The following is a 15,888-nucleotide window of genomic DNA, read 5'->3' on the forward strand; positions in this document are numbered from 1 at the left end:
CCACTCGCGCCACCGGCTCTTCCGTGGGTGGTTTCATCTCATTGCTCAGAATCATCCTGCCGCTGCTTTTTCACAGGCGACGCAGGGGCTCGGAGAATACAGGTAACTTGCCCCAGGCCGCGAAGCGTGATGTGGCTCTGCTGGGGTCGGATCCCGTCTGTTCGGTTCCAGGGTCCACGCTTGCTCTGTGAGCCCAAACTGCAAACCCAAAGGCTCAAGCACCAGCAGCCCCCCTGCGGGGACTCTAGTCGCCTCTGCGGCTCTCACGCGTTCACTGAGGATGAGCTGAGAGGGCCAGGCTTTCGGGTTGCAGCAGTGAAGCAGAGAGACAAGGCCCCCGCTCTCACAGAGCCCACCGTGTAGGGCATGGTCCTCAGCCAGGCAGGATTTCGCCTCCCAAGGAACATTCGGCATTGTCTGGAGACACCGTGGTTGTCGTGACTTGGGGACGGGGGTGCTACCGGGGCATCCGGCAGGCAGAGACCAAGGATGCTGCTGATCCCACCATGTCCAGGACAGCCCCTCTCGTCCCACAACAAAGAATGATCTGGCATGAAACGTTGGCCCAAGGTCGAGAAATCCTGGTCTGGGGAGAAGGGAGGGGTGCCATTAGTAACCAAAAGGGTATATAAGTTCTTGTATCATTCAACAGACATCCACTGAGTGCTGAGTGCATGAGGCAAGCTGTGAACCATGAAGAAAAACAATACAGGAGGGAATAGATAGCAAGGGTTGGGGGGGAGGACCCCCTAAGGAGATGACCTTTGAGAGGGGCCTGAAGGAGTGAGGGAGCTAGCCAGCAGCCCTGGGGTTGGGCTGGACAAGCTCAGAGTGCGAGGAACAGCCAGGAGGGACTGAAATGTGGGAGAGGAGTTAGTTCGAGACGAAGGCAAAGGCCACGCTTTGTAGTCAGGGGAAGGTTCTGGATCTGATTCTACAAATGTAACCTTTGATAAATACCAACCAGAAATGGCAAAAACAGACTTCGTTTTTAAAAAAAAAAAATCCTGAAAGTGGTCAAATTAGGCTAAGTGAGAAAAGACTTCTATATATTTTTACTTCTCTAGTGGGGCTGGAACTTGATCACACGGAGAGCTGTACATTTGATGAAGATTAACCTCGGGCACACCGCGGTATGCCAACTGATCCTTAAGCAAATGGGTGTGGCTGGATAATATTTTAAGATGTTAATTTGTGTTTTTTCCCCTTGATTCCAATCCCCCTCCCCCCCCCCCCTTAGCTTTCCCATCATTCAGAGGCTCTGAACTTCCTTATCCCAGAGGTTTTGCAGGAAAGGGGCAGGAAAAACCCATCTGCAAATCCTTCCGTTCCTGGCTTTCATTTCCAGAAGCCTTAATTTACTGAGATTAGGTCAGGGGCCTCTGAGTGGGGAGGTGGGAGGAGAGAAAGAGGGAGCTGTCTTCGCTCTAGTCCTCAGGACGAAAACCAGTTGGTTTCTGTTTTTGGCTGGGGCCAGGTAGGGAGACGAGAGTCTGCAGTGAGGTTCTGTCGGCTGGCACATTTAAAACGTTTTGAGTTAAAAAGTTGAAGCTCAGGGTCACCACACAACCCGACCTTTCCTCCCCTAGGAAAGCACACGTCCTCACAAACTTTGGTACGTGGGGGGTCGTGGCCTCACAGCGGAATGCTCCCAGCTAGCCAAAAGGTGGAAGCAACACACGGGGCCATCCACTCCTAAGTGGAGAGGCACGACGTGCTGTGTCTGTGCACCATGGAACGTTGTTCGGCGGCAAAAAGGAACAGAGTGCCCACACCCTGCTGCGACACGGACGAACCGTGAGGACCTCACGCCGAGTGAAAGAAGCCAGTCATGAGAGACCACGTGTCGTGTAATTTCACTGATCCAGAATGTCCGGGACAGGCAGAGCGATGGAGACAGAAAGTAGACTAGTGTTGCCCACGGCTGGGGGACTTGGAGGCAAGTAAGAAGGGTTTGTGGGTACAGGGGATTTTGGAGGGGGTGATAAAAAGGTTTTAAGACTGGATTATGGCGATGGTTGTGGGAACCCGTTCAACTGCACTCTTCACATGGGTGTGCTTCATGATATACCAGTCGTGCCTCAATAAAGCTATTTTAGAAACAACGGAGTTAAAAATCTGATTTTCTCATAAAAAGCCAGATTTGGGCTTTCCCTGGAGGCCAGCCATATTTCTCCGTGGCAACCGTGGGCTGCTGACGGCGTGTGCCATCCCATTTGCCACGGTCCTCAGGGTCACTGCTGTAATGCTTCCAGCTGGCTTTACCCGTTGCTGTCCCCCACACTGTCCCTGTGGGACCTGGATTCGGGACCTCTGTTCCGGAGTGATAAGACCACAGGTACTGAAAGAAAGTATCAGCCTCGTTCTCCCATCTCCCATCTGGCCCTGGCAACAAAGCACCCTGGGGACCAGAGGGGACGCTGTGCACAGGGCGGCAGCAGCAGCCTGCATGGACCCGTGCAGTAGTGAAGCGCCTGGAACTTCCCTTACCAGCCTTGTGCCTCAGTTGTCTCAACTGTAAAATGGGGCGTAGTAACAGCACCTATCATCACAGGGTTCCACAGAGGGAATGTGTTTAGAAGGTGCCTAGCCCATAGTAGACACTCAATAAACGGCAGCTACCGAGCCTACAATTTCCTGTCTACGACTTCAAATTCTCTGAAATTCTGAAATCCAAAAGCTTCTTTGTAACTCATTTGAGACACAGAAATCTGACTTGGCCTGAACTCATTTAGCAGGAAGGCCTGACCTGAATGGATGTGAAGCTACTACCTTTATTTATCCCCCTAGCATGAATATTCATGGGCTTTATGCAGAAATATGAACGTGTTTGCTTACAGGGTGCTGCCCAGCCCCCCCTGCAGTGTTAGGTAATAGATGGTCTAGGTATCACGTTACCTTCCCAAATCTGGAAAGTTCTGGATTCTGGGATACTTCTGGCTGGAAGGGTTTCAGACCAGATACTGTGATCAACCACCTCGTGGACACAGGAGGGGTTGGAACCAGGAGCTGGACAGAGGCATCCCAGACCCTCCAGGACTCCCCACGGAAGCCCTCGGGCCAAGCAGGCCCAGCCCTCCTCCAAGTGCTTAAGGTACTTGTCCCCAAATAGGAGGAGACCGTCCAGGCCCCTCCCCGCCTCAAATGTGATCGGTGCCGCCAGTCGGCCCAAACAAAACCCAGCTGCAGGCAGGCGACAACTCAGCCACGGGTCCGGCTTCCAGTTCGCCCACCCAGACCCCTGTTTAATAAAGAATGTGACTGGCCTTCTTCCTCCGTTCTGAGAGGGGAACTCTAAATCCTTGGGATTTCCTGAGTAATTGGAGGGTCTTTGTTATTCAGGAGTCATTGGATCACGCCTGAGGTTTTGCTAGTGAATGAGAGGACTGAAGATGGGGGCTGGGAGAGAGAGAGAGAGGGAGAGAGAGAGAGAGAGAGAGGTCTCCAACCTGTGATCAGAGCATAGGGCTTTCAGCTGGCTCAATACCAATCAATCAATCATGCCCGAGCAATGAGCCCCCAGTAAACACTCTGGCCCCCAGGCTCCAGTGAGCTTCCTGGTTCACGAACAACACTGCTGGGCCACAAGGACGGTGCACTGATTCCGCCGAATCAGGTGGGCATGGAGGGTCTGCATCTGAGGCCCTCCCAGACCCCACCCTGAGAGTCTCTTCCTTTGGCGGCCCCGACTGCATCCTTTACAACAATACTGTAATCCTAAATATAGCGCTGCCCTGAGTTCTGTGAGCAGTGCCGGTGGACTATCACGAGGGGGTTGTGGGAACCCCGAATTCGTCAGCTGGTCAGAAATGAGGCTGGCCTGCGGTAAGGCCGCCTCGGGAGTGACTCTTAACTAGTGACGGCCAGGAGCTAGCTGGCAAGTAAAAAACTAGCTTTCTCACTCGTTGGGTGCACAGTTCCGAGGTACGTTCTGCACACTCAGAGGGGCCCAGCGGGACAGAACCCCAGGGGCCCACAGCAGCCGCCTGCTCATCAACTCTCCCTTTACTGGCTTTCCTCCCTTCCTGTCTTCTTCTCCACTCTCCCGCCGGACTTCCTGGGATCACCTTCCACATAAACCACCTGCACCCAAATCTCCATCTTAGGATCTGCTTTGAAGGAATCCAGATTAAGACCTCTGCCATTCCTGGGGCTGAGTCCTTTCGCCCCACCGCTGACCTCCTTGACGACCTCCCGGCTTGACAGGCCATTTGGATTGGCAGTCAACCTGTTCGTCTGGGCAACCACTTGTCCACCACTGCGTAATAATCCTGCTTGGTCCACGGCTAAGCCCATGCCATGGGTATGGCTAGGGACCCAGGCCTGGCTAATCGGAGTACTGCATTCTCTCGCATGGAGACTGGTTCAGGAATGAGTCTGTGAACCTGTGGTCCAGTCACGATCCTCCTTGAAGTTTTGTAGGAGCTATTGGAAAGGAGCTCTCTCTACCTCTGGAATCTTATGTGAGCCTGGAGCCGCTCGGGACCATTTTCTCTCCACATGGACAAAGCCTAGCTGAGAACAAAGTCAGAAAAAAGCAGGGTTTGGAGATATAGATAGATACCTGATGACATGAACACCTGGATGCAGCCATGCCTGAAGCTCAGCCACCTTGTATTTTTCAATTACATGAATCAATAGGGTCCTATCATCACCCTCTTTTCTCTGGTAGCTAATACGATTGGGTTCTTGTCACTTGCGACCAGAAGAATCCTTAATAATATGGAAAAACTCTTTTCTCTGACTTCGACTCTCTGCATTTTTAGACGCAAAAATACACAAAAGTACTTGCTTCTAGGTTATGGACAAAAGACCCGGTCTGACCAGAGCAGGGAGACTGAACAGAGGGGGTTATTAATGTGGGATTCTTTTTTAGCCCAGACCCAAGAATTATCAAGAAACTCATCCTAAAATAATAAGTGATGGTTTATGGTAAGAAGTTACAAATCACCACACTAAGAGAAGCTCTAAGGTCCCTAAGCCTCTGTCTGTAATTTCCACCTTGCAGGCCGTGGAGCTGCTCCCTCTTCAATTCATACCTCGCTCTGAAAATGGCTCCTGAAACCCAATTCCAAACAGCAACCTCACCCTGGCCATTTGTTTGTTTTATTGCAAAATCTCCTTCCCTTCTTACTTAACAAAATGCTCCTTCTGGCTTCTGCACGAGGTCTGATTATTTCCCAGAATTGGTCACGTTTCTTTTTGTGCCACCGCAGTTTTTACTAAAAGCCCACAGTTAGCTCGACTGTGCAGGGACTCTCCAAATGACTTTGTGTTTTTCCCAAGTGGATCTGTCTCATTTTTCAGAGGGACTGGGCAAAAACGGACATCTTCCAGCCTGCTCGCACACCCCTTCGTGTGTGTAAGACTCTGGTCACTGGGGAAAGAAACAGGGAGTTCTGTCTTTCCCAGCACCTCTTGGCTGAAGTCACAGGACTGGGCAAGGGGACACTGCTAGCTGGAGTCACCCCCCTGTGCTGGAATCGGTCTTGCTCAGTCCCGAGAGCCCGAGAAAAGCTGTGACCCGCTGCAGGGTCACATCAAGACGTGCAGGGGCCCCAAACACTTTTGTTTCCTCCTTTATAAAGGAAATGGTAGGGGCACCTGGGTGGCTCAGTCGGTTGAGCACCCGGCTTCAGCTCAGGTCTCATCTCACGGTTCGCAGGTTCGAGGCCCACATTGGGCTCTGTGCTGACAGCTCGGAGCCCGGAGCCTGCTTCGGATTCTGTGTCTCCCTCTCTCCCTCTCCCTCCCCTGCTCACATTCTGTGTCTTTCTCTCTCAAGAATAAATAAACATTTAAAAAAAAATTTTTTTTTTAAAGAAATGGTAAAACTTGTATGTTATGACTGCAACAGTTAGAAGGACAATTATGATCCGGTCTGGATTCACTCTTACAATTTCATTATTATTACATTAATTTTTTTTTTCTCCCAATTTGAAAAGTAGTCAAAATTAAAACATTTTGTGGGGCCCTAAAAGTACTGTGATCCCTAGGCTCTGGGCCAGTGGGCCAGCAACCACAGCCCCCACACCCAGGCCTCAGGGGCCGTCCCTGTCTGTACAACCACCTTGTGCCAGGAACACAGCCCCGCTGGCCGGAACCTGTCACCAGCTCCTCCCTTCGCTGAAGAGCATGAACCCCTGGGCCTCGCTGTGGCGGGGCTGGTCCCTGGGGCCATGATCTGCCCCTCAGCTTATTGGAAAACGGTGGGGGCTAATCATAAGGACAAGAGTCCCAGGTGCTAAGCCCTACTCAAAGCACTTTATAGGGCACGCTCGGCTGGGGGTCCAACAGCCTAGCAGCTACGTGCCTGCAGGCAAGTCGGCATTCCCATCTGCGGAACACATGCAGGGTCAGACCCTCCCCTGCAAGGGCACCGTGAGGGGTAAAGATACTAGCACGTGTGGCAGGCTGAACCCCGTGCCAGTGCACGGTGGCACCTCGGCCAGCACTGGCTATTACCATTAATCATAATCACTTGGTTCATTTTAATAACTGATCATAATAATTGGGTACAGTAGGGGCTGCCCCAATTCTGCTTTCCCGTCTACCATAGAAGGTGTTGACCTTGGGCTGAAGACCCCTCGGCATAAGCTGGGCTGGCAGCATCAGAGGACTTGGTCAGGGGGCTTGCGCACTCCTTTCCCTCCCATCAGAGCAAACCCGAGGGCCACCCCCCTCCTCCGGGCCCCTCCCCACCCCTTACCCTGTTCTCAGGGGGCTCCGGAAAGGCCAGGGGCTCCAGGGCCACGCAGCCCTCTCTTGGTGTCCTGTTGCCCCCCCACGCCCCGCCCCAACTTATCTTCTCTCCACCACTTGCTACTTCTGTCTTATGACGTCAGCTGGCTCACACATGCTTCTTAGTTACTGTTTTCGGAAGACTTAAAAGTCTTCTCCCTCCAGCCCGGTCACCCCTGCAGCTCGGATCCTATGAAAAGAGCACGGGGCTTTGAAGCCAGCAGGAGCTGGGTTTAATCCTGGCTCCGTAACTGACCAGCTGTGTGACCCTGGGCAAGTCAATTAACCTCCCTGAGCCCTGTATTGTTTATGTGTCTGGAATGACTGAAGACAAACTTATTTTCTTCAGCAGTGGGCCTCTGGGGGCAGGCTTTTTGAGGGGTGAAAGCTTTGATGAGCCCTTTGAGGCAGGGGGAGGAGCCCCCACCTCCTACCCCAAGAGAGGTCTGCTTGAAGACTTGGGGATGGTTGCCTTGGGCCGCCCACCAGCTTTTGTTCTGTGACTGGAATGAGCAGGTTGAGGGGGAGGGCTGGGTGCCCGGGATAAGGGGACTCTTCGATGCTTGCGGTGGGGAGAGGAAAGAAAAGGTGAAGCCGCTAACAAGAGAGAGGAGACCGGACACCCCACAGCACATCACCCCCACTACCTGCTTTTTCCACCTTCCCCATCTTGGGGGTCCGGGCCCATCCCGCCCCTGCCCAGATGCCAGCCACGGGACACAAGATCAGGGGCTCTGGCCATCTGGACCTATAGGTCCCTCCTGAGAATCGCGTCTCCGGATACACAAAATAAAATACGTGGGATTATAAAGCAGACCCCTTATATGGAAATCTAGTTAGCGAAACATTCAAACAAGCACGTGGCATGGGAATATATGTGCTTCTTCGTTAACGCGCGAGTTTGCCTCCACTCACATTTGAAGGACAGCCTAAGTGTCCGTTACGAGTTAGAGAATTACAGATGGAACTTCTTCCCCACCAGGCTCATGGAGCCCCCGAACTGTGTGGATTCCAAACTAGGAAGCTGACCTGGGTTCTCTGTCTTCCGGGCCCACCCAGCTCTCCTGACTTTGCCTCCTAGCTGGAGGGTGTGTGTGCCCGCGTCCCGCGTTCCCACTGACCCCGCACCCGGGTGGGGCCTCATCTTTTCTCACCTCCGGGCCGGTCACCTCACCTCCACCCTTGCCCTGCTCTGTCCACGCCGCAGCCCGAACCCTCACCCTCAAATGCAAACCTGACCGTTATCCCCCTCTGCTCTGGATTCTCAGCGCGGTCAGCTACATGGTAACATCTAAGGATCACTGCAAAGCACCAAGACCCTCACCCAGCTGTCCGATTTCATCTGTCAATTGTGCTCTCCCTACTCTGCCTTCCTGTCATTCTGAACTACTCAAGGTTTCCAGAATATGCCACCCTTGTCCATGCTGTTCCCTCTATCTGCACTGTCTTCCCCAAGCTGTCCGTCAAGCAAACTCTTCGGTTTTTTTCCAAGTCTCATGCCCCACCCCGCCCATCCCCACTCCACCCCCAAACAGGACACACAGGACCAGAATCGTCCGCGGCGCAAGAGCTAGGAACCAAAACCGACCCTTGGCGATGACGATCACTCTATTTCTCTTTTCTTTCATTTGCTATGATGGTCAGGTTTCCACATCCTGAGAAGTCACGCGTGTTTTCATCTGCAGAGCGTGCTGTAATCTCTTGGATGCAACTCTCAATCTTTGAGGGACCCCTCTGTTGTACACACATACTTCAGTTAGGGGGAGATTATGTCCCTTACCAAAAGGCGCCTCGTTTCGGTTTCATTAAATAGAGGCTTCTTCCAACGCATGAAGAATAGGATTAGATTTATAGAAATTCAATTTACACTTGGCTTTTTAGGAACAGATGTCTTGCACAGCCAAGCCACCACTCTGTCAGGCTGCCTGAAGTTATGGTTTGGAGGCTCCTTTTGCTCCTCTCTGGCACATTCCCTGCTTAACCCCTCGTGACCTGGATCTGCTGAAACAACTCTGGGCTCCTGGCCACCTGATCCAATGGCCTTTTCTTGGAGTCTTCTGTCTCCGGCTCCCTGAGTCATAACGTCCTGACCGTCCTGTTCCCCCTAAAGCCCCCAAAACCCCTGGCTCTGTGGCCTTTACGCACCGTCTCTGCCCACCCCGCACTGGTAGCTGAGCTTCTAGAAGTGTTTGCTCCCCTCCAGCTTCCACACGTTTGTCTCAAAGGCAAATAAGCCAAAGCAGATGAGTGATGTGCGGGCCACCCCAAACCGGCCCCCCCTTTATGTCTCTATGGAAGACACCGTCATCCACTCATTCCAATACACCACCTCCCTGTGCCCTGTCCCACAAACACAGTCCGCCACTAGGGCGTGGGGTGGTCATCCCTTGAATACACGTCAGGCTAACCCACCTCTCTCTCCCACACCTGTTAAACTCCACGGGCTCTGGAACGATCCCTCCGTTAGGAAAGCCCCAGTCCTTATTGTTAGCACGGTACCTGGCACACGATATTCAACAACCACCGAATGAGTACGCGAGCGCGCAAATCCCATTTTAAAACCATAACGCGGAGGCTCAGAGCAGCGGAGTGATGGGCGCAAGGTCACCCGGTGGGAACAGCCAGGACTCGGCCCGGGGGCGGCTCCAGCACCCACGTTCCGCTCTGCCGGAGGTCCAGGGTTAGGCTCCACCGCCAGAGGCCCTCCGCCTTACCGGACAGCACCGTGAAGACAGCTGCGAAGGCGTTGAGCTTGAGCCCGTCGATGACATTGCTGGAGTGGAAGAGCTCGAGACACATGAGGCTGAAGCCGACCACCAGCAGGAGGATGTACAGCACCTCGGACACCACCGACAGCCACAGGACCCCTGCACGACAGAGGCAGAGCGGCCGTGAGATGAGGGACGCCGCAGGGTGACCCTGCCCCGTGTACCTTCCACACCATGCCCCGCGGCTGGGGTCCGAATTGTTGGAGCAAGGGCCGCAGTTCCAGGGTGGGTCCCCGTGACCCAGCTGATCACGGCGTCCCGTCCTCCGCGCCAGGCCTGGCGCAGGTGCCCAAACCTAAGTTGGTGGAGGCCAGCGCCCCCTCCCCCAGCCCGGTGACGCTCACCGGTGGGCAGTGGCGTGCGACCCCTCTGTGGGCCCGTTCTGACGGGAGGGAGGAACCTGCGTCCCGGTCACACTTTCTCTTCGCACCTGGTAGATGGCTGCGCCAGGGAGCCACCTGATGGCCAGGAGGGTACCCGCCTTAAGATGAAGCTGCCACTGTAGTTGCTGAGCAGTGGTGACACCACTGGGGCCAATCACCAGCCCCGAGGGCTTCCCCACCGTCGAAGCTTTCGGGGCCAAGTTCTCTGTCACCCGCAGCTAGGAGCGCACCCCTACATTTCTATCGGCCCTGTACCCTACTCCACTTTTTTTCTAGAAACTGCTACTCCCGTGGCCACAGCTTCAACCTCGCGACTCTCCCCGGGACCCGCGGTGTTCTAAAGCGGCCCTGTCTTCCTGGGCAGAGCCGATTGGTCGGGTTTGATCACGTGGCCTAGAATTGGCCAATCAAAGTCCTGCCCTGTAGCAATCCGCGCCCTCGGAAGCACCGAAGTAGATAGAGGGGGTGGGGGGGGGGGGGGGAGACACAATGTGAAGCAGGCTCCAGGCTCTGAGCTGTCAGCACAGAGCCCTGCGTGGGGCTCAAACCCATGAACCATGAGATCCTGACCTGAGCCCAAATCGGTGGCTCAATTGACTGAGCCACCCAGATGCCCCAGTCATCTTACTTGTTTGAAAAAAAAAAAAGATCAAGGTGGGGCTTGAACTCACGGGGGCGGGGGGGCGGGGGGGGGGGGTTCGCAAGCTCTTCCAATTGGGCCAGCCAGGCGCCCTGAGAACCTGAGCCTTATGACAGCGTGAGTGCCTGGTTCCAGCTCTTCCTGAAGGCCGGCTGCCCCTCTATCCTTTCAGTGGTTTGGCTGTTCAAACGTTTACGTTCCCTGAGCCGCCACAGCTCCCTCTCCCCCCCCCCCCCCCCCCCCCAGTTTTTTCCAAAATTCGGTTGCCATCATTTGCCCCCTAGTCGAGGGGGCATTTTCTGTTTTCCCCACTTTATCCCTCCCTTCTGACTACAATCCTTTCACTGGGGAGTCCCTTTCTTCTCTCAGTCTGTGCAATTCAGTTGCGGCTGGCTCCATGTTTGGGCACATGACTCCTGTGTAGCCAGTCAGAGCTTCATAGCCCCTATGACTCTAGTCATTGGTTCAGGAGGGAACCTCTCTATGCCTCAGTTTCTTTACCTGTACAACAAAGATAAAAATAACGCCGATTTCATATACTGTCATGCTGTGAGGATGCATTTGCACAGCAATGAAAAGAGCTTGTGCTTAGCATCTAGTGAGGGCTCCATTTGTGCGATAGTATCATTGTTGTATGGGCGGAACATGTCCCCGCCATGATCCCCTGGAAATGGAGCCCGGGAGTGCTTGAGGGAGGTCGAGGCAGGAGACAGAGTCAAGAGGGAGAAATACAATTGTGGGAGCAGGTATCATTTCTGAGGAAAAGGGTGGCCAGGGGAAAATGTAACACCTCACATGACTTACCCTCCAAACCACACTAATCAGTGAGCGAGGCCCCCGCTTTAGAGAAGGGACTATGGACAAAGCCTGGCCAGTCAGAGATGGACATATGACCCAAGTCAGTTCAATGAGAGTCAGCCGCTGGACTTTTGCCGGACCTATTGGTGGAGAAAATTCCTTTCTACTGGGTTTGAGCCTGGGGGAGTGGAAGGATGAACCTGACTGAGTCACCAAGTGGCAAGGGCCTTCCTGAGAGCAGAGACAATGCCAAGGAAGGCAAAGCTGAGATAGAGGAAGATTGTGTCCTATGACGTTGTTTGAGCCCCTGGATCCAGCCGTGCCTGAAGCGTCCCATCATTTGTTCTTTCAATCACATGAACCAATGAATTCCTTGTCTTTGCCTAAACTAGTTTGAGGTGGAATTTCTATCACTTACAACAAAGAGTCCCGATCTTCACCTTTTCTGTTCTCCAAACCTGTCAAACATGTCCTTCCTACATCTCAGCCTTTATAAGATTGTTCCTTCCACTGGGAATGTCCTAGGGACATCCAATATGTACTATTTAGTGAATGAAGCAAACAAACAGAAAATTCTCGGTCCTTATCTGCTCCCTGACAAAGAATCCAGATTCTGAAACACCCACTATCATTCCTAGCACAACGGGCTTTGAGAGCTGTGGAGAAATTCTTTTTTTCTCCCCCCCCCCCCCTTTTTCTTTGGCTACAAAAATATCACATCTCCTGGGCAATCCCTTGGATTCCTGTAAGAGAATAATGTGCTCTGGCAGTCTGGATGTTGTTAAAACACCCCCTGGCTTGGCACACGCATAGTCTCCGAGGCCCTTCTCTGGCCCGAGGCCCACCGAGGCAGCAGGGAGGAAGGCAGGAGATGTGGGGCGAGCTGAGCCTCGCCAGGAGGGCGGCAGCTCCCGCGGAGGCCTGGCCTCCCTCCCAGCAGCCTTCACCTCCAGCTGCTGTTGGCCTGGTGGCTTGAGGAGGCCGCCCCTCACCACCGTGCTGCTTACTGACTCAGTGCCTCTCCCGAAGCCCCCCTCCTCTCCCGGGGGGGGGGGGGGGGGTGGGTTGCTCTCATCTTTGCCCTCGTGGGCCCCAGGCCAGGCTTCCACCCCACTCCACCCCCTACCCCCGCCTCCCTTCCCAACAGTATCCAGCTCTGTTCTGTCAGATAGGCTGAGAGGTAAGGTTGGTGTTAGGGGCTGAGATGCTTAGAAAATAAGTAAGTTTAACCATGGAGAACCAGGCACTAGCATCCCCAACACCTGGCTAGGGTTACTTAGGCTTCTTACTCTCTCCAGCTTGATTTCCCTGCCCTGCCTCCCCCAGTTTCCCTACCACTCTCCCCCGGGGCATTTCCTTTATAAACGCCTTGAACGTGAATCCTCACCTCGGTGTCTGCTTCTAGGAAATCCGATCTCAGACACTGGCATTCACATGTGTTCTTTCCCCCATCCTCCTAAAACCTGACGAGGTAGTTTGAGCCTCACACTGTTTGAGCCCCTGGATCCAGCCGTGCCTGAAGCGTCCCATCATTTGTTCTTTCAATCACATGAACCAATGAATTCCTTGTCTTTGCCTAAGCTAGTTTGAGGTGGAATTTCTATCACTTACAACAAAGAGTCCTGATCTTCACCTTTTCTGTTCTCCAAACATGTCCTTCCCACATCTCTGCCTTTATAAGATTGTTCCTTCCACTGGGAACGTCCTAGGGACATCCAATACGTACTGTTTAGTGAATGAAGCAGACAAACAGAAAATTCTCGGAAAATTCTCATCTTTTACAGATGAGTAAACTTAGGTTCGGAGGGACTAAGCAACTAGTCTACGCAGCCAGATAGTGGTACAGTCTGGGTTCAAAGCCAGGCCTCTCTGACTCCAGGATTCATCATGGCTGTAAGCTGGCAGGCTAGAGTAGCCACCTTGAAATCATATCATTCCCTGCTCTTGGGCTGGTCAGAGGAGCCCGTCTGGGTCTGAGGGCACAGGGTTCCCTGGCCATGGCTCTTATCTACATGCTCTCCAGCATCCCAAACAATTCCTGAGCCAGAGTTCCTGCAAGGGGGTGGCCACTGAGTGGGATGGGGGAGAGAGTGGATTTCAGTCCCCAGCGACCCTGAGGCCAGCTGGCCACCAGATGTCGGGGGGAAGGAGGTCCCCAGGAAGAGCAGACAGGTCTTGAGGATGCCAGAAGCCAGGCCGTGGAAGGTGGGCTTGGCCCATGCTGCTGAGGCAAGTGGGGACCTAAGGGTCTTAGCAAGGAAAGGACACCTGTCAGGAGGCCCTCTCTAGAAGGATGGGGACCACTCTGCTCCAGTGCCTGCCCACCCTCCAACCGTCACCCGCCTGCTGGACTAGGGGGTTGACATCCCCGTCCTGCCCCAGCTGCAACCCCCCAACGGATGCCTGATGTGAGCTGCTAAGTACCCCAAGTGAGTAACACTGGGGGGTGCCATCTACACGTCTGTGTTTCCCCCCAGGGGAGAGGTGGCTCACACTAACCACAACACTGAATTGTCTGAGTCAAAAAGTGAAAACGCTATTCACTTCTCTGTTATTTTTATAATTCTTATCACCTCGATCAAAAGAGCCTCCGTTTGGTGCTAATGTGTCCTTAACACCTTTCCACCACTTGTTAATTATTTAAAACTGTGAGAGGGCTCACAGGATCTTCAGCAGGTCCCAGGCAGACTCGAAGGACATTTTGACAATTTCCTTCAGCCCCGCTCCTCTCCCGCCCTCCCCCAGCCACTGCTCTCCGCCCTTCTCTGCCCGTCTCTGGGCCTCAGGGGCCTGACTCCTTAGAACTGCACCCCCAGACTCCCCAGCCCTCTGGCTGAGCAATGAGGAGCACCAGCTAGAAATCAGAGGGTGGGAGGAGGAAGGTCTGATTGTTTTCTCTCTGCCCTGCTCCCTGTCTGGAGCCCCTTCTCTGGCAGAGGCTCCATCCCAAGTTTGTGGGATCCAAGCATCTGCGGCTTTCACACTGTTCCCACCCTTTCTCCTCCCCCCGCCAAGGCTGGTGCTAACAGCTCCCCTCTGTTGCCAGCTTTTGGGGGCCTCAGATGCTCTTAGCCCTTCCCGTGCCTCTATGTGGACTTTTTCATTAAAGCGCCTTCATTTGAACCTTCTGGGGGATTCCGATTCCTGCAGGGGCCCTCCCTTACACTTCGCGTTTTATGGCAAGGGGTCCAATTAAGCAGAGATCTGAGCCAGCATTCTCCGTGTGGCCCCCAACCTGCAGCACACAGGAACACGGGATGCTAAGCCTTGGGCCTCCAGACCCATGTATGTTGTAACGAACGAGCTCTCTAGGTGATGCTGACGCACCCTCAAGCATAAGCACCACTGATCCAAAGTTCCCTTCTGAATGTTTGTACAAGAAAGTGAGTTGACTTCAGAAAAAGACGGAGCCAATGCCAGCCGGCAGATGTTGGCGTCTGGCACACAGAGATAGAGAGAAGGTAGAACTCGAATAACAAAACATTGGAACCGCCACACAGGGCCTGGCTGGCAGTCGGTGCTCGTCACGATTCGTGTTAGGGAGGCACACGCGTGTGACTAAAGGAAGTCAGAAAGGACAGTGGGCGGGCAGCCTCTGTGGCCGGGACGGTGGGGTCTTGCCTTGGTGACGCCCGGAAAGCCTCAGTAATCACACAGATGATTGTTTCGGGTCTCTGAAACTTGGCACGAAAGGCTCGATTTGCAGCTGAGAACCGGTGACCTCCCGGGGCAGAAGAAATGAAATGGCTTCTCATCAGGTACAGGGCCCGTGGGGTGACAGCTAATCCCGTTAGCTGCACTTTCTGCCTTTTTAAAAAACAGCTTCATAACATCAACCCTGACCCTCCATTGATGGAATTGATGGGTTTGCAAGAACAAATTCCCTTTTGCCCCAGTCCCTCCCTTTTGCCAAGATAGTTTCCAGGGCCCGTCTGGCTGAGTGGGAAATCACGGGTGGGAACCGTGTCTTGCATCTACGGCCTTGGCCAGAGGCCTCATCCGACTCTGTCCCTCGGTTTCCTCATTTGAGAAATGGGCATAACAGACTTGTCCTGAGCATGAAGTGAGACACTATCTATAAATCGCGCAAGCCTGACACTTGGGAAGTATTCAAAAGAGCTAAGTGTTACCATCGCTTCCCGCTAAGTATAATTATGGGCGATTAGAATAATTATAAGTGGGGGCGGGGCAACAAGTGTGATGATCACGGACCCGGGCTGGGCCACCTGGGTTGATCCCCGGCTCTGCCAGGCGCTGCCTGGGACGCTTGGGCAAGTGACGTGCTCCCACTGAACCGGTTTTCTCGTTGGAAAATCGGGGATAGATACAGCACCCAGTTTGCAGGCAAAGTGAGGACAAAGCGAGTAAATTGATGAGCAAAGTGCTTAGGGCAGTGCCTGGCGCACAGCAGGTGTTATATAAGCGTGAGCTGTTACTATTATTGTCATCGTCATTGTTAGTCCCGTAGGATGTGACCAAGGAGTAGGCAGCCTGGAACCGGCACATCTCAGTCACTGGACAAATAAAACCCTTCTGGGGAGCAGAGGGGAATTGTTGC

At 53.6% G+C, this 15,888-nt stretch overlaps 1 protein-coding gene across 5 annotated transcripts in view; it reads right to left on the reverse strand.

Moving 5' to 3' along the window:
* The window catches only part of GSG1L (GSG1 like), a 206,183-nt gene that overhangs the window by 67,084 nt on the left and 123,211 nt on the right, over positions 1-15,888 (reverse strand). For all 5 annotated transcript variants that reach the window (XR_007459522.1, XR_007459523.1, XM_049638473.1 and 2 more), the window contains exon 3: positions 9,456-9,608. Coding sequence is in view for 3 of the 5 variants with exons in the window: in XM_049638473.1 (XP_049494430.1) it covers positions 9,456-9,608 (153 nt within the window). In the remaining 2 variants the exon portion in view is untranslated. The remainder of the gene's footprint in view (positions 1-9,455; positions 9,609-15,888) is intronic.

The sequence above is a fragment of the Panthera uncia genome, chromosome E3 (genome assembly GCF_023721935.1).
Source record: "Panthera uncia isolate 11264 chromosome E3, Puncia_PCG_1.0, whole genome shotgun sequence".
Taxonomy (NCBI): domain Eukaryota; kingdom Metazoa; phylum Chordata; class Mammalia; order Carnivora; family Felidae; genus Panthera; species Panthera uncia.